This window comes from Gasterosteus aculeatus, chromosome 7 (assembly GCF_964276395.1).
Source record: "Gasterosteus aculeatus chromosome 7, fGasAcu3.hap1.1, whole genome shotgun sequence".
Lineage (NCBI taxonomy): Eukaryota > Metazoa > Chordata > Actinopteri > Perciformes > Gasterosteidae > Gasterosteus > Gasterosteus aculeatus.
In genome coordinates this window covers 2,636,040-2,654,606 of record NC_135694.1, presented here as the reverse complement: position 1 = coordinate 2,654,606, position 18,567 = coordinate 2,636,040, and the positions used below count along the sequence as shown (strand labels likewise).

The 18,567-nt window shown below is 50.9% G+C and overlaps 1 protein-coding gene across 4 annotated transcripts; it reads left to right on the top strand.

Moving 5' to 3' along the window:
• Positions 1-250: 250 nt before the first annotated feature.
• pea15 (proliferation and apoptosis adaptor protein 15) lies at positions 251-18,452 on the top strand. 4 transcript variants are annotated; one of them, XM_078105451.1, is made up of 4 exons: positions 251-915; positions 13,171-13,345; positions 13,429-13,584; positions 13,765-18,452. In XM_078105451.1, exons 2-4 carry the CDS (start codon positions 13,174-13,176, stop codon positions 13,827-13,829), a joined length of 393 nt encoding a protein of 130 aa, XP_077961577.1. In that variant the 5' UTR covers positions 251-915; positions 13,171-13,173; the 3' UTR covers positions 13,830-18,452. The 4 variants fall into 4 exon arrangements, with proteins under 4 accessions (XP_077961577.1, XP_077961580.1, XP_077961576.1 ...); XM_078105454.1 differs by lacking the exon at positions 251-915 and adding an exon at positions 961-1,080; XM_078105450.1 differs by lacking the exon at positions 251-915 and adding an exon at positions 4,908-4,934.
• Positions 18,453-18,567: the final 115 nt, after the last annotated feature.

The window sequence follows — 18,567 nt, the reverse complement described above, 5'->3', positions numbered from 1 at the left end:
GCGGGGCTTCATGGGAAAAACTTCAGCTTAACTTCAACTGAACTTCATCTGAGGGGGTGTCGCTTTGGGGTTGGGGTGCATGTGTCTGTGGGGGAGGGGGGGAGGTCTCGTTGTGATGGGGAGAGAGGAACAGGAGGAGGGGATTTGCGGACCGGATAACGCGGTGACATCAGCCGCGAAAAATGCGTGTGCGCGCGGTGAGAAAGAAAGCGGGGAATCGGGAGGAGGCGGCGGGCGCGGAGCTCTCACTCCGCCCCTGATTCTAGATCCAAGATCCCTCCGCCGCGTGCAGCGGCCCAGTGGAGAAACGAGTCCCAGGTCTTCGTCCAACAACATCGCGGCGGCGGATTTGAGTGAAGCGGCCTCGCGATTCACCGACGCGTCCGTTGTCTTCTGGCGTCCACGTTGCGTCGCGCGAGGCTGTCCTCGGGTGTCCGCAGAGTGCGCTGCTGTCCCTCAATAGACGATCTCTGGAGGAATCAGCCCGAGAGAGAGAGAGAGAGGGGGAGAGAGAGAGAGAGAGAGAGGGGGGAGGAAAAGGCGTTTCCACGTTGGAGCAGCCGGTGACCGAGCCGCGGAGAACCGCAATCACGGCTCTGCTGTTTCATAACTGACTGACAGCTCCCCTCAGCCTCGGACCACCACCTCCTCCTCCACCTCCTCCTCCTCCCGCGGATGAAACGCACTCAAATTCATCCCCGGACGCCTTGAAACCCGCAAAACCGAGAACGGAGTGGACTTTTTTTTTTTCTTTTTTCGGTGTGTGACTATTTCTCCCCCCTCCTCCTCCCTCCCTCCCCCACCCGGCTCCTCTCTCTCCCTCTCTCTCGCATTCCCGCAGAGCCAGAGGAGATCATCCCGCATCTCCCCCCCCCCCCCGCCCGTGTCTGCGGCGCGCGCTCCTGTCTGCTCGCGGTGAGTACTTCTCTTCTCCTTGTCTCCTACGTGCTTTTCCGTCCATGCGCGCGTCTTCTGGACGTTGGACGCAAAACGTCGAAACCCACCGAGGACAATGTCAAAGACGTCCGAAGAACGGGGATCAACTCGCGGACGCTCGTTGTTCACGCCGGTGAAGTGCGGGTGAGACCTGTGTGGCCGGCAGGTGTCGAGTCGTAGGATTTCCCCCCTCCTCCGGAGGGCATTAAACGCACCATTGATTAAACTAATTGGCTTGGATTTAGTTCCGCTGGAGGCGGTCGCGCTCTAACAGCCTCCTCTGCCTTCGCCCCTCGTGTCTCCGCGTGTCCTCCGGTGGGCTCGGCTGTGTGATATGAACCTGTTGGGGGTCCAGTTCCTGTTTGTGCGAATCACCACAATCAGATCGTCACGCAATGAGAGCAAAGAGGGGAAGATTACCCACCGTCCCACTTGGGACCGTCCCGGAGAGCTGTGTGTGTGTGTGTGTGTGTGTGTGTGTGTGTGTGTGTGTGGAAGGGGTGGATATTTTATGAATGGACTCAATAAATAGACCACATTTATGTCTTATTGTGGTGATAATAAGTAAATGAATTGATAAATTATCTGAAAAAGAAATGTCCCTCGCGATGTCTTAACTCCATTGTCCTTCTGTTGCATCCTGACCTCGTGTGTGACACACACACACACACACACAATCAGTGCGCAGTTGTGCGTTTCCTGTGTGGCGGCGTCCCACCGCGAGCTGCACCAGTAACGGATTCAACATTCCTCCCGAGTTTATCACCAGCGGTCCCTGTAACCCATGAACTGTGTGTGTGTGTGGGTGTGTGTGTGTGTGTGTGTGTGTGTGTGTGATTCTCTGGGAGCTCTGATACAAATCGATCCGTCTTCTGGGACGAAGCAACAGAACAGGAGAAAAAGTCGTCGGCGCAGCAGAAATCCGCTTCCTCCCTCGGCTTCACTTCCTCTCTGTGTTTGTCTGTGGTGTCGCTTGCCCCCCCCCCCCCCCTCCCTCTCCTCCTCCGCCCTCACCCCCCCCCCCCCCTCAGGGGAATGTTTGTGGTTGTCTGTTTACAGGCGCTGAGTCAAACAGCGTTTTTTTGGGGGGGGGGGCGGGCGGGTGGATCAGCGTTAAACTGCTGTGACTTTCTAAATCGCGTCGTCTCTTGATAACACCGTGACACCCGGGCCGACCTCCATCGCCCCCCCCCCCCACCTCGCCCAATGACAGACCGACTTCGGGTATTTAATGGAGCCCAGTGGCGGCCTCGACAACTCTGGGCAATTTGGAAAAGCTGACGCGAGCGTCGTCATGGCGACGACCCCGTCCCTCCCGGTACGCAGACGGGACAACGTGTTTGTTGACGCCCCCCTCCCCCACCTTCCCCTCGCCGCTGCCCACCGGCTGTTTCTCTGCATCCGTTTAGGGATTAAGCGGTCGGAGCAGGCGGCGTCCTCCGCGTCCACGGGCGAAAGGCGACGACTCCGTCCTGATTCCATTCGGCTCCCAACTGTCGGCTGACAGGAAGTCCTTCCTGTTTAGCAGGAAGTCCGCTTCTGTTCAGCTCCGTCACGGGAAGCCAGTGGCCACAATAATGGATGTAATCATCCACACACACACACACACACACAAGTGCTGCCCTGCAGTAACCCTGGTGTGTGTGTGTGTGGCGTGGGAGGAAAGTACAGGTTCACAACACTTGCTCTGATGAGCGTCGATGAGACACTTTGTGTCGCCGAGGTGATTCAGAGCGCTTGTTTTTCCCGCGGCACCCTGAATCAGACATCGGACCGCGACGTGAAAGGTCGTTCGTGTTTTACGGGCAAATTAAAAACCTCTGACACGAATGTTTTTTAGCTTCTTTTTCTGGTCCTTTTCTGGTCTCTCCACTCAAACTAATAAAATGCGACGCAGGCGCCGGGCGGGCTCTGTTTGACCCCGCGGCGCCCCGCGGAGCCACGTGGAGCTGCAGGTGCTGCATCCTTCACTAATGCACCGGACGCGGCTGGCAAGGCCTTTTTCTTCTTCTTCTGCTTCTTTTTCATATCAGTTTGTGCAGAGACCGAATCCGTCGGTGGGCAGCGATACGCCCGCGAGCCACGCTTCCTTCTTTCCTTCCTTCCTTCCTTCCTTCCTCCTTCCTCTGCAGCACTTCGGCGTTTGGGAGTTTGAATTGAGGACATCAATGCACATGACTTTGCTGCATTAGCTGCGTCCAGAAGAGAGGTGGTCTTCACGTAGCCCATCTGTTGGTCTGACTGTCTACTCGTGTTGGACGTCCCTCCTCAGGTGGGACGTTGGTGCATATTGGAGCGTGGAAGCTGGCTCACTTTATGTGAGCTCGGTTATTACAAAATAAGAGCCGCACAGCAGCGCTGACGTGCGCCTCGCGGGTCAATTTAGCTCGATCATTAACAGGAAAAGGCACAGACGGAAGTGATGAAAGCGGCGCCACAATGAGGAAACGAGAGCGTGGCCGCGTTCCTTTCTCAAACGCCTCGCATCCAGTCTGGCATCGGGGATTGTGTGACGCAGCCGGCTGATCTCTGATGGCGTGTTTTACACGAGCAGCAATTGGATCCAGCCAATAATCAGGATTAAAGTTTCATTTCACACGATCGCCGTGAGCTGTTTTCGGTTGCCAAGGCATGCGGTTTGGTAACCGAGGAGCAAACTCCCCACTGTGATGAGTCCTGCAATGGTTCATGGTCCGGAGGGAAAGCCGACCGTGTCCGCCCGGCGGTTCTGCGCGGCCGCCTGCTGCGTAACGCCCCCGCGTGGCGCGATGTCTTCTCGCGGGTTCGTGACACTGCGGCCCGGCGTGATGTCGGGAGGCGTCCGTGGCGCCCGTGGAGACTCTGATCCTCTGATCAGATCTGAGGCCTCGCGTTAGCCGTTAGCGCGGCTGCCGTTAGCGCGGCTGCGTAGCCGTAACAGACGGATGTGTCGCTCTTGTCACAATGGAGGCGGGCAGGTAAAGAACGCCAGGTAGAGGGGGCGGGCTCCATCCACTAACGCGAGCGCCACAGGAGGAGGCGGAGTCACGCCTCTGAAACATGGACTGAACAACCTAATTTAATGAATAGAATCTCTAATGGGCCGTTTAGGGACTGCAGCCCGTTTATAAGTGTGTGTGTGTGTGTGTGTGTGTGTGTGTGTGTGTGTGTGTGTGTGTGTGTGTTAGAGTGGGGTCAGTGGCTCTAATATGGACAGGCATTCGACCGTTTGACTCCACGTCCCCTCCACAGTGTGTGTGTGTGTGTGTGTGTGTGTGTGTGTGTGTGTGTGTGTGTGTGTGTGTGTGTGTGTGTGTGTGTGTGTGTGTGTGTGTGTGTGTGTGTGTGTGTGTGTGTGTGTGTGTGTGTGTGTGTGTGTGTGTGCGCGTGCGTGTGTCTCTTCTCCCCCTTCGGCTCAGATGATGCATGTAACCGACGATGACTCAGACCTCCCTCCTCTCCTCCCCCCTCCGCTCCTTCCTCCCCTTTTTTCCCCACATCTTCCTCCATCCTCTCACTTTCCCTTCACGCCTCCTTCCTCCCTGACGTGTTTTCTCTCCTGTTTTTCATCCCAGCAGCAGTTCTCGTCTTCATATGGGTGGTGTTTATTAGAAGGACACGAAAATGAGATACTTTATAAATGAATTCGAGATGAAGAACAAAGCTAAATTCCTGAATAAAACCCATTTTGGAAAGACCTCATTGATGAAATATCTCTCCTGAAGATCCTACAGTCATTTTTATTACGGTTCCTCATCTGGAAACCACGAATAACTTCATCATTTCGACTCAAGTCACTGAGGTATTTTTAATACGATGAGGAAAAGATGTGCGCCTGTGGAGGAGCTGAAGGAAGACGAGCGACGGCCTTATTAAGGAAAGAAAGAAACCTGCTAATTAGGGAAATTGAAAGGCCAACGCTGACTGCGTGGTGCGGATGTCGACTCCATTTCTTTCACACATCACTGAAGCCTCCCCCCGTGCTTCCTGCTCTCTGCTGCGTGATTATGAAGCGTACTGTAGGTACACGCGTGTGTGTGTGTGTGTGTGTGTGTGTCTGCAGCTGTGGCTCTCGTGCGCTGTGTGGGGCGTCCTGTTCCTTTTCCTCGCTGCCTCCCCATCTGGAGCGGAGCCCATCCTCAGTGAACTGGGCATTCGGGCCAGATACAGACCCATTATCAGCGCGCGATGGGGGGGGGCGCCGTCCGGACCCCGGCCTGCGGCACAAAGGCAGCGGCACGGAGGAGTCTGAAGGAAACCGTTATGTCTCATTCGGGGCGGAAGTGGACACATGTGAGACAACGTCCTCTCTCTTCATCTGCCGAACAGCGTCCGCGTTTAACTCGACTCGCGTGTTTTCTCATTTCCAGGCCGTGAGGTCGAGGAGGTGAGACCATGTGGGGGGGGTGATGATTGCAGGGGAGCGGGGAGGGAGGGAAAGCAACAAGGTGAGGGAGAGAGGGGGGAGATGGGGGGGAGATAGCCGCCGCTGCTCGTTAGCTTAGCATAAGGCTCGTGCTGTTTTCTCTGCTGGTTCGTTTGATTTGTTCGAAAGAGGCTTCCAACGGCGATGAGAGCTCCTGAGCTCCCGCTCTGCTCCCCCCGCGCACACGAAAACGCCCGCTGCCATCGCGGCGGCTTCTCTCGTCGGGCTGCGAGAGAAGGCCACCGTCCTCCTCCCTCCTCCCCCCTCCTCCCCTCTTCTCCCTTGGGGCCTTTTTTTCGCCGCTTGACGTTCCTGGCGGTTCTTCTTAAACTAGATGAAGGAATCGAAAAAAAGGGCCGTGTTCCTTTTCTCCTCGGGGGCCGAGTTCCAGATGCAGCATCCGTCACGTGGCAAACGGAGTCGCGGCGCCCTGTGACCACGTGTCCCACTTTCCCCCGCCGTCCGCCAACGGGAAGTTTCGGTCTGAGCGAACCGAGCCGAACGCCTCTCGTCTCTTCTGCTTTTTTGTCTCACAAGCTGATCCTCTCGCTCGCCGTCGCGTGATTTCCTTTTTCGTTCCGATCTGAGGGGGCGAAGGGCCCAAAGAAACCCTTTTTCCCGGGCGCCATCGCCGCGAAACAAATGGATCTGAGATTAGTGCAATTTGGTGTAATTGAGGCCCACTTTTCTCGTGCACTCGTACGGGCGAGAAAGGTGCGTCGGTCCCGGAGGAGAATGGTGTTCGGGTTCAGGTGCTCCAATTAGCAGCTGAAATACGAAGGCCTTTTGAAGACGGAAGGGGCCACTTTTTTTTTTCGTCGCCGTGGTGACCGGCGTGCGATTTCGTGCGCGCACCTCCACAGAAAGCCCCCAGCGCGGCGCTGACTTAAAAGAAAGCAACCAAAGAGAAGGAGCAGGAGGCACCGCGGAGGAGGGAGCGATCGGGAGGAGAGATATTTTCGACTTCGCACACGTCTGGAGAGGCTGACGTCAGCTGCCGATTTCCACTTCCTGCCCCAGTTCTCGCTCGAAACGATGTCGCCATCTCGCTGGTGCACAAAGGGAGCGGAGGATTTCTAAAATCGACTCCACACAAACACACACACACAGACACACACAGCCCCTCCCCTCCTCATCCTCCCGGAGGCACAGAGATATTTTTATCTTCCATAAACGCTAATGAAGCGGCGACGACACAAAAACATTTCCATGATTTTTTTTTTTTTTTTTTCTTTCTTCTTAACTCAAACCCAGTTGCTGCGCCGCTGCAGCGCCTCCGTCTGCTGAGACTCGGCGGCGGCGGCGTCACGTGTCTGAGGCCTCTCCTGTGTCGGTGGAGTCGCCGCGAGGAGCTTCCACGTTGTCTCCGGTCCGTTTACTTTGTTTCCACCACGTGAAATACGAGCTTACAAACACACACACACACACACACACTTTGTTGAGGGATTCTCCCGCTTTTTGCTTTCGCTTTTTATCATCAGCTGCCGACGCGGTGACCTACGCGAGGTGTGACGACCTGTTTTTAAACGTTTTGTATGTTTGATTGGCAGGTAAAATAAGTAAAAAGTCCAGCCGGCTGCATCGGCCCTGCAGGCTTCCTGCTTCCAGCCGCTCGCTGTCTTCATGCTAAGCTAAGCTAACCGGCTGTAGCTCCACGCCTAGCACGCAGCCATGAGAGCGGTTGCCAGCGACAGCCTTTGTAAATGGCGAAATCTTCCCGTTTTTCTCCCCCGTTCAACACCTCCAGTGGGGGGGAAAAAAAACCCACATCTCCCATAAACAAACCGTCGCGCCGCTATGCGAGGGCTGCGCGGTTCAGGCCGACTCGCCGCGTCAGCCATTCGAAGCGCAGTGCGCGACCTCGGCGCGTCCCCGTGGAAATGTTCGACGTGTCGTGGGCATGTTTGAGAGTACGAGCCACCGTTTGCCAAAATGTTCCTCTATAAATCCCCGAGGGGGGAGAGTTAGAAGGAGAAGAGGGTCGCGTTCGGGCAAAAACAAAACGGGGATTAGCTACGCTTTAATTCAGTAATGTTTAATTCTCTCTCTCTCTCTTCCTTGGCGGCGGCTGTTTTTTTCCGCTGCCCTACGGGAAGTGTGTCCATGGCGACGGCAGGAAGTAGCGGCTCGACAACATGCGACGCACCTCCTCAAAAAAAGATCTGCTTTTCTCATTCAACAACCCAGATGTTGCATTTCTGGCTTCATCTAATGTGTTTTTTGGGGGGGGGGGGGTTGCTTATGAATCAAAGAGCAAAAGGAGGTGAAGATGCACACTGGTGTGTTTCGGTTTGTCCACCCTGAGGCTCTTTCTTTGACCTTTTGGCCTCTGGCTTCACGCGAGCTTCTGCCAGTAAAGTAAGTCTGCATGCCGGCCACATTCACACGGGCCCACAGTGTGTGTCCTGTGTGTGTGTGTGTGTGTGTGTGTGTGAGTATCGATTGCCGGCTCTGCCCACACGAGCTCCGATGTTCTTCTGCAGCTCGGAGGAAAATAGTGAGGGAGGAAGATTCCAACATGCATGTGAGCGAGATAGATGCACACATGTGGGTGTGATTGCATTATGGGAAGACGTGAGAAGGGGATCATCGGGGATTCGGGTTTTCCATTCAGCTGTTTGCTTGGAAGCGGTTGGAAGTGTCGGCTTCTACGTGATACGTTTAGACGTTTTTGAGGCCAGTTGCAGAATAACAGTATCTTTTTAATCGTATTAGAGGATCTTCCACGGCAGCTGGAGTCGCCCCGGTTGTCACGGAGATTTAAAAAAATAAACATAATTATAACTCTTAACTGATGTATTTAATATTTAAATCTACTGCACTATTTTTACGCACGGCAAATCGTCTTTCCCTCCTCGGTGGAAAACGGGCCGGTGGCCTATATTCTCCCCCGATTAGCGCCTCCCGCTTTCTCCTCCGCCTCCCTCCACCTCCCTCTCTCCCGCCATCTCTCTGGCTTTGGGCCTCTGAGCTGATGAGTGCTGGCAGTGCTCGCCCGCCTCATTGGACTCTGTGGGGGGGGGGGGAGAAAAAGGACCCAACCCTCCTTACAACCCCCCCACCCCGCACTATCTATCCCCCTCTCATCCCATAATCCCATGCACAATATCACCCCCTACGCTCCTCTGTTTGCTGTCCAGGCCCGTGGCTTTGGGAGGGGGGGGTCGGTCTTCCATGCAAAGGATGCTCCTGTGATGATGGCGCCTTTTAACAAGCGGCAGGAGAAGCAGCCGAGAGCCGATTCCGACCGCTCGACCGCTTGTGTCTCGACCTGATGCATAGATGTCATCTGCCAAATCTGCAAAAACGGGCCGTCTGCCGATGACAAACATCCACAAAATAATCTGTTGGTTCATCACCGGTACGAATAAATAACAACGGCTCCATTTCCTGTCACGTGATTGTTCTGAAAATGAAGACGTGGGCCGGCCTTGAAGGGGCAACGCCGGCGCTTTAGTGGTGGAACGTAGACGTACTCAAGCGCTTACATCTCGTGCCGCCATTTAACTTCCACTCCGCCGCCGATAAACAGAACAATGTGGTGATTTATTTTACGTGTTGAATGAAGTGCGCAGCCGTGTGGTCCAACTTTTAAGTACAAGAGAAGGACGACGGCGAACACAGATTTAAGACTCTTGAGTCTCTTTCAAGAGTTTCCAGAATCATTTCAGCAAAATAATACTGCAGAATGATGCCCGTGGACGGGTGGGAGGGACTTCTGACCTGAGAGGGAGACTTTGGAGGCGGACTCTCGCTTCCATCGGCAACCGCCTCCCACTCGCTAATCGCCCCCCCCCCCCCCGCTGCTGCTGCTGCAGGGTTGGAGATGCATGCACATTACAAACAGCACTGGGGGGCAAACAAGAGTAAAAGATGCAACATCTGCTGCTGGTTTTTGTAGCGCTGACCCCACGCGGACAGGTCCCTGTGAGGGCGACGGGGCTTTCGTGGGGGATTTGAGGACGGGGAGGCTGAGGGAAACGAGAAAGTAGGCTGAGAGACGGGGGGGGGGAGGAGGGGGGGGAGGATGTCACGGAGTGTTTAGTAATGAGGAGGTAGAGAAGTGGTGCAATATTGGATTGTCATTTCCGCACGTTTACTTTGACATGACATGCGCGTTACAGCCCGTGTTGCCCACTAGACGGGTAAACGGGGCTTTACGGTTTGATGGCACCTTCTGAGGAACATTGAAGGATCTTCTCACAGACTCGACTGCACATTTCACAGTTACACAACCGTCTCATCTCGTCAGTGAGTAGAACAACGCGATAATACGTTTCCACCGGGATTCGCTTGTTTTATTGGAAATTGGAAATCTTTTGAGGACTGGACTGGTGAGGACGACGTGGGAGGAGAAGAAAGGATGAGGAGTAAATGAGCGATTTTGAAAAGGAACAAAAAGGAGAATCTATTCCAGTTTCCAGATCGCTGTCAGAGGTTTTTGAGCTGCTATCCCGGTGGTTTGGTTGCCATGGTGAGATGTGAAGGCTTGTTTCCCTGCTGATGTCCTGCACATTCGGTGTGTGCGTGTTTTCTCTTCATGCACGGCTTCGATAAAAGGAGACAAATGAGTTTTTGTTGCGCACGGATGTAGAATGATTGATGTTTCATGTTGTCTCTGTCTGTGTGTGTGTGTGTGTGTGGATAGTGTTCTATATAAATACACCACAACTCCATCACTAAGTCTAAAAAAGGACATTTCAACACGTGACTTTCCTCCTTAAGTTTGTGCGTGTGTTTTTGTGTCAGTCGTCTGGGGCTTTTATTGTGAAAGGGTTGTGGAGGGTGCAAGGTGAAGTGAGAGGGGAGGGAGGATGGTCTCTGGCCTGTCGCTAGGTAACTCCAGACCCAAAAGCAAAGACAGGCCTGGTCTCCATGGCAACGTCATTTGGTGTGACGGGTGAATGGAGTTTAGGTGGTTGTGAAATATAAATATATATATATATTTATATTTCTGTGTGACGGTGTGTGTTTGAAGCACTCGGCAGGTGGATCAACAGTGCAATCGGAAAAGGGAATAATGAAAGTGTTGTGAAATAAGCGGCGTATCATACGCTTGATCCCTTTTAGGTGCTCGAGGACTCGTCTCCCGCGTTCGCGCTCGTCGATGTGTCTTCATTACACACGGCGCCTCAGGACTGCGCTCGCGTAGCCGATGAAACCAAAGCGCGCTTGGGCCTCCGCTCTCCGCTCGCCTCCCGTTGCACGGCCATGAAACCCTTCTTAAATCGGACGAGGAGATTGAAAGACGGACGCGGGAGAAAGGAGGGAGTCGCAAAAGAGACGAGAAAGGGTCTCGAGTGGGGGAGAAAAGAGAGCAGCGGCTCTCGTCTGGGTGGCGTCCATTCATGCCTGGACTTCTATGGCAGTTTATTAACGCCCAAACTGCTGAACCAGCGCAGAAGTAATTCGAGTCGTTGTTTTTTGTTATTTCATTTAAAAGATTCCAAACCCTTTTTATGCAGCGTGAACTGCAACGCCGGCCGTTTACTCCCATTTAAATTACTCTAAAAAAATAAAATAACTAGCTTTTCAACGTTTGTTCGCAGGGAATCCATTTTTTTTCCCCTCACTTTAGCTAACCGCTAGCATGGACTGTATGAAATATGGACGTTACCCATCAAGATTTTTAAAGGGATGAAAATGTTTAAGTACGTTTTAATATTTTAACAATGGGGACAAACACTGCAGCTGCTGGTATTCGCGTTGACTTTGTTTCCGAGTGTAACGGAGGCTGAATCGCCATTCTTACTGAAACAAGGGAAAAGGTTCAGCTGAGCGTCGCTGGCCTTAGCTTAGCATAGAAGCTAAGGGAGAGGAGCCTAGTCACTATGTTGTCTTAGTGAGCTTTTTGGAAAGCGTTTCGGGCTGTCTGTTTTCCATTTGTTTGCAGTCTTCGCTTAGCTACAGGCTAGGCTACAGGCTAAGCTAAGCTAGCCAGCCGCAGCTTCACATCTCACTGACCAATGTGGGATTTTAATGCGAAACTCCCCGAAAACTGAGAGAGGAAACTGTGAGGGAACAAACGCCTCTTTTTCCAAGTGCGAATATGTCCCGTGCAGATTGATCACAGCTTGAACGAACTGACTGTTTATCCAAACGTTTTGCCGCTAATAATCTTCCATATTTGTGCCAACCCACATGCCGCTTTAACGGCACGCAACTATAAAACAAGACTCTTAACTTAACGTCTTACTTTATTATTGTCCCTTCTTGTTTTCCTGTTTTCTTCCCCGCTGCTAAGTCATCTGTCATATTTCACACACACACACACACACACGTACAGAGCTGAGTTTGTCTTGTGGTTTTAATTTCAGCGACAACTCTGTCTGTCTCTTATTTAAGGACACACACACACACACACACACACACAGGCAGCAGATAGAGAGGAACGAGCAGACAAAAGCGTGCTTGTGTCCATGAGAATGTGAAGCACAGTGGGTCTCTATGTATGGAAGCCGTGTCAGGCTGGTTCCGGGGACCCGGGGGGGGGGGGGGGGCGGCAGAAATAACTTTGGATGAGATCTGTACTGTACACGGAGGCTGCACGGTTCATCGATTTAATCTTTTAGTGATCCGTGATCTAACGACGCAACCCCGAAAATATCATCACACATAGGAAGCTACAAGCTGTTTTTCCTTCTATGTCTTTCATGGTTTTACTTTTTAACAGTTCACGTCTCAGTTGCTGGATTGAACATTGTGAATGAAAAGTATTAATGGCGTTGGATTTTGCGACACAGGCGACAGGGAGGAGAGAGAGAGAGAGAGAGACTCAATGTGGCCACTCGGCCCTTTGTTGTTTTTTGTTCCCTCTTCTCCGCTGAAAGTACACAAAAGCAGCGCCGCTCCATTGTGGTGCAAAACAGAGAGCAGGCAGGGCGACCTGGGTCAAGAGACACACACACACACACACACATTCAGTCTCACACAGTTCACATGCCTGTGAGTCGAAGCGCTGAAACGCACATTCAAACGCTCGCCGTGGTGACGGTGCGTCTCTCCCACGCGGCGCTTTGTGACCAGTGGGCACGATGCTCCGGTGTGAGAGGAGATGAATGTGACATTTAAGACTGAAATAACAGTCCGTCCCCCCCCCCGACCTGCCACCGATTAGCCATTAGAGAAGAGTCAAACGGGTCGCGACCTTAAAAGCGGCGTCCGGGCCTGCAGTGCATCGCAAACGTCGCATGCCCCGAGAGACTCACTTGTCACACGCGCACCGGTTCATCCCGGGGCCCCTCACTCGTCTAGAAAGCGCCCGGGCTCCCGTCCCGCGCCACGAGGGGCCCCCTGCTGCCGCGGGCCTGGGGGGCCCCCTGGTGGCCGCTCCGGGGACCGGCGGTTTCGGGGTAATGTAGGTCACCGCGGCGCCTCTTCTGGGTCTTTCCCGCCCGGCGCTCGCTTATCTGCAACGAGGCCGGGGGGGATCAGAGGCGGAGCGACCTCCGCGCCAGTGCCCATAATGCACCGCGTTATCGGGGGGGGGGGGGTTGTCTGCAGATAAAGAGATGCACACGTAACGTCGAGGGAGGGCTTTCGGTTGCCTGATGCGTCCCTGCGGTCCTTCAGTGTGTCCTTACAGAGGTGGGAGACACTGTTTTGTCCCGTCCCGTCTCTTCGCTCCGTCCCCTCTTTCCGTTCCACGTGCTCTCGTCTTTCCTTCCCGTCCCGCTCTGACCCATCTGCTTTTGTCATCAGAAGATTTCCTAGCTGTTTTCCACATTATAAGGGAATTAAGGGCACTGGCTGCACATTACGCAACATTATTTCTCCCCCCCCCCCCCTTCATTCTCTCTCCCTCTCTCTCTCCCTCTCTCCCTGAGCAGACCATGGCGGAGTACAGCTCTCTGCTCAGCGACCTGTCCGACAACATCACCAACGAAGACCTGGAGCAGCTCAAGTCGGCCTGCAAGGAGGACATCCCCGAGGACCAGAGCAACGACATCACCTCGTCCAAGGAGTGGTTCAGCTACCTGGAGAAGAACGACAAGCTGGCCCAGGGTGAGCGGCGCGCACACCGACCAGGTCGTCGGTGGAAAATATCGAGATTTAAACCCCCTCCCCTCGCTCACTCCCCCGTGCAGATAACCTGTCGTACATCGAGCACATCTTCGAGATTTCGCGGCGGCCGGACCTGCTGACGAGGGTGATCGAGTACCGCACCATCGTGCTCAAGATCTCTGAGGACGACGAGATCGACACCAAGCTCACGCGCATCCCCTCGGCCAAGAAATACAAAGGTGACGCGCCACGAAAACGGAGACGGGCAACTGTCTGATTCCTGCACGGATTCTGCTCTAATATTGTTCAGTGTTTCTTTGCCATGACTTTTATTTGTTGCGTCATTTATCTCCTTCTGATGCTTTGCGTTGTTTTAAGAATAGGTTTCTCAAGATTTCTCTCTCTCTCTCTCTCCTAAGACATCATCCGCCAGCCCTCCGAAGATGAGATCATCAAATTGGCTCCTCCCCCTAAAAAGGTGTGAGGTCACGACCCGCAAACCCCTGATCTTAGCGCCTTGATTTCTACACACTCCCGGCTGCCCAATCGACCCGTTTCTGACCCTAACCCCGTCACTCCCCCAGCTCAGCGCCCCCTCTCACACACACGCACACGCACACACACACGCACACACACACGCACACCAAGCAACGAATCGGATTGCAGCGATGCAGCCTGAAGGGGGGCAGGAAGCTGCGTAGAAAGAGACATGAGAAGAAGAAATCTGGAGACGGATCGACAGTGTGTGTGTGTGTGTGTGTGTGTGTGTGTGTGTGTGTGTGAAGGGGGATCTCTGTTCGATCTGTGATGCTGTGCTTATGCAACTGTGTGTGTGTGTTTGTGTGTCAGTGAAGTGCATTATAGTTGAGACCATAACTACATCCACCAATCGTTTTCCTCGGTCTCTGAATGTCCGGTAACCATAGAAACAACAGGCCAGATGTTTGAGCTGTGATGCGTGACGACGGTTCAGCAGTGGTTTTCAAGTCATTTTGGATATTCAAAATAGACAAAATGGCCAAACTGATGGAATGAAAATTATTTGGAGATTGTGACGCAGAAACTAAACCATGTAATTACACAGTTTATATTGACCAAACATATTTTAAAACAAAACTTAATTAAAGTTAATACATTAATACACACAAAAGAAAACTGAAACTCACTTAAATGATTTTGGTTCTTTTTTTTTATTTTGGGTTTTTTTGTTTAGCTGCTGTAATAGTGCGTTTGTAATGTGAAAGGGACACTTTTTGGGGACATTTGACGGCTGTCTTTTTAAATATGAATCTAAGGAGCCAACAGAAGGTTAGCTGAGCGTAACATAAAGACCGGACAGCTCGCCTTGATTTATTAAATAAAGTTGATGAATTAGTCAGATTTAGACGTTCTATTTGTGTTTGTTGTGGACAGAGCCTTGCTTTCGGGTCCTAACTGTTTCCTGTCTCTATGCTAAGCTAAGCTAACGGGCTCAGATAACCGCCATGCTACCATCTTTGAGCCTCTTTTGGCCGAATCGCCACGAGTCGGCTGTATTTTAAACTCAACTTTAAGTCACTGTTCCTCGGCAAGAGGTTCCGTATGCATTCCCTTTAGAAGAAGACTATATTTAACGTTGATTTTCATAGGAAAAGCCAATATTTGCCTTTAGCATAGCAGAGTCACTCAGAGGGGAAGGTTGAGTGATTCTTTCTTTACTGTGGATGTTTCCTGTCTGCAGGTTCTCTTCTCACCGATTAGCCCGAAAGCTACAGGTGTAAATATACAAATAATTTATTAGAAGAAAGTATAGCAGAAATAATATATATATATTGACCTGTTCTGTAGAGGACACTCGCAGCGTTACCGTGGTAACCGAAGGCCCTGATTCTAATCTAATCTGCCGTCCCTCTGTGACAAAGTATATTTTGAATAATCGTACTGGACGTCACATGACCTGTGTGGTAAAACGGTGTGTTGCGTGACGCACACGGAGACAAAACTTTAACTTTCTTTCACCCTTTTTTGTTTTCTTTTCTTTGGGGATTTTTTCCAAAGCAAAGGGGACAAAGCAAAGGCCTCCGGATAAAACAAACCAGGGCAGATGAAAGAATACAAACACGTCATTGTGAGTCTAGAACCTTTAGAAAGTGCACATGAAGCAGACTCACAACCCTCCGTGCGCCGACATAATAACTAGCAAGACTGTTGAAACCTAAATCCAATAACTGCTCTTTTGAACACTGTGCCCGCATTGACGCCTTAGCAGACTTTGCGTTTTAACCCCCGAAGAGGAGACGGACACACACACGTCAAGCCAAATAAAAAAAAACGCCTCTCAATTTTAAAGAGAGCGCTTTTATTTTGAAAATTTGCCAAGGGCCTCCGCGTCGGTGTGTCTGTTAATCTTTTCCTGTGTGTTTACAGTAGAGCTCTCATGCTACTGTTTCACGAGCCAAGTGTTAACACTCAACATAAAATCAGGAGTCACAGATCAATAGTGCTCATGTTTCCGTGTTTCTTTTTTTACTTTGAAAGGAATTTTCCACCCACCGTTGTGCATCCTCTCCTTTAAATTGAATTCATTCATTGCAGCTCAAGGGGAGCAGAGCGGACGCGTACTAGTGTAGGACCCAAGTCGGCGGACTGTCGCCCATGCAGGGGGGTCTTTTAATCCCGCACAGAATTTGCCAACTGCCTGAATAAGGACCTTCGGGGTAGTTTACATGGAGCCTTCGGGGCGAGGCGAGCCCGGGTCATCCAAAGGTCACATGTTGGCGTTCAGCTCACAACAGTCGCTGTAGGTCAAACTGTGTTTGAGTGTCGGATCGATACGACGGCGTCGGAGGTGTTTTTTCGGGCCGGGCCCCTCGCTAGGCCTGCCCCCCCCCCCCTCTCCTCCTCCTTGTAGCTTGGCCCCGGCTGCGTTGGTGAAGGAGCCGAGCGCATCGAAGGGAGGCGGTTTGCGCTCACCGCTATGACCTCTGGGTAATGGTCTTTCTCGGCGTGATCATTTGAAGAGCTTCGGCCTAAAAGGCAGGTTTTCATTTGCAGATCGTCGCATGTCTTATTCATTATTTCTTCTGTTTATTAGACGTGCCCTTTGAATAGCAACTCGTGAGTTTAGTCGTACGTGACCAGGTGACTTTTCTTTCATTTCTTATCTCCCTGGTGTCAGTCGGGTTGATCCTGGATCAACGGTGAACAGTTGTGTGGTAGTTTGTCAGTGGTTTGTTCATAAAATATCTGTAAACATCAAAAAAGAGCAAGAAGTGTGACCGCGCGCTGCCCTAGATGCTTTTGGGGATTTATATTTTTTACTTTATGTCACCCTCTAAAGTCAACCCGTCGACGTCACCATAGTAACCAGGGCCCCCCTCCCCCACTCCCCCCCGACTCCATCGCCGGGCGGATTACATGTTTGCCACTCGGCACAAATCAACATATCAGCCACTGATGATGTCAAATTCGGATTTCCCTGTACCGAGTACATATCAACTTTGTGAATGCTGCAAAAGTATAAACCTACTAATACACGTACATATGTATTGATACGGGCTTATAACCATTGTATGAGCATAGATGGAGCGGGGAGCGGGGGGGCAGCGTTCAGCATGTAATGCTGACAGTCAATTAAAAGTAATTCAATCAGGACAATTGTTTTCCCTTCAGGATGAGACTTTCTTTTTTTATTTTTCATCTTATTAGGTTGTAAATATGTATTTTGAATATATCGCTGTGTTTTCAACTTGATTAATTTATTTAATGGCTCTATATTGTTGTTTTTTAGTATGTTGCTTATCTAACTCTAATCAGACCACGCATCAAACATGTTATAATTCATGTTATTCTCTCCGTTGACGTTTTGCTGCTTTGGCTAAGGTGATGATTTTACAAAAAGAAGAAAAAAAATGTATTCATTTCATTGTATTAACTGACGTGTAACATGTTGTGTTCTACTGTGTCGTGTTTGATCAGATGTGTCGTGGTCACTGCTCGTGAAATGATTTTATTCAGAGAGTTTTCAAATCATGACAAAAAGATAAAAGCGGTCACAAAGTCATAATCTGTCTTTTTTTTTTCACGTGAGACATTGGATCAAAAGAAGGAATTTTGAAATCGTGAAGTCTTAAAATGTGTGGAAAGCTTAGTCTTCACGAACAGATCGCTGGGAGTATTTTATCGTTGTAACCTTTAATACAAAATCAATTATTGACAGCCTTTGTCTGAAAAATGAGAAATCCCTCCAGTGCTGCATGGAGCCACAACACGTTCAATATTAAATGGATAAATGAGTCATTATAAAAATACTTTGTCATGTGAATAAATTCTATTAAAAAATCAGTTGGCAGGTGATTGGCTGAACCATCCGTCAATCAAACTTAACGAAAAAAGATTTTTTCCGATGTCCCGCCTTCACGTCGCAGACTAAAAACAAGAATGACGTAATCATAAACCTATTGGGCTTAAATACAGCCCTTAAATTAAAAGATTTATTTCTCGGCTCACCTTATGTAGTCAAATAGTTTCTTATTCAACGTTTATCTCTCCAGTATTGGACGCTTGAGGCTCCTTATCTGCTTCACCTGGTGAAGGCGTCTGTGGTTAAATGGCGCAGGGATGATGTGAGGGAGCGGCGTAAGTATAGCAAAGAACAGTTCACCCTGTTCTCCGCCACGCCTGTGCATGCAGTCAGGTTGGTTTTTAGGGCTGCGGGTCTTGCACAAGGTTGCGATCACTACGTTAGGAATGTTGAATGTCAGATTCGCTTTGTGCAAAGTTGCGCTGCATATAGTTCCATTGTTTTCCTTTGCACGTGTTGACCTCCGTGAGTCATCGCGCACACGCTTCTTGCTTTTCTCCAGAGCTGCTCTGCAAAAATGTGTTGGCTTCATTTTTTGTCACAGTGACTAAACTGTTTGTTGAATACGATGCAGCAAAGTGGTTAAATTCACTTTCTGTTTCTTTAGCGTGCAGCTGGAAACCGCGGCTCGACGCTGTCAGATCAGATTGTTATTCAAGTGCAGAGATGTGGCTTTTTGTCATGATTTAAATTGACGGGAATTCGGCCGTTGTCATTGTGCTAAAATGAATAAATATTACATATTAAAATATATTTGCTAACCTATGATGTTTGAAGTTGCTTTCTTTCATATATGTTCCAGAAAGAGAGAGAAATGCACTTTATTTGGACGCCACATTTTATTTCTAGAAATCAGGTCGACATTCTTTGGAAAGACACT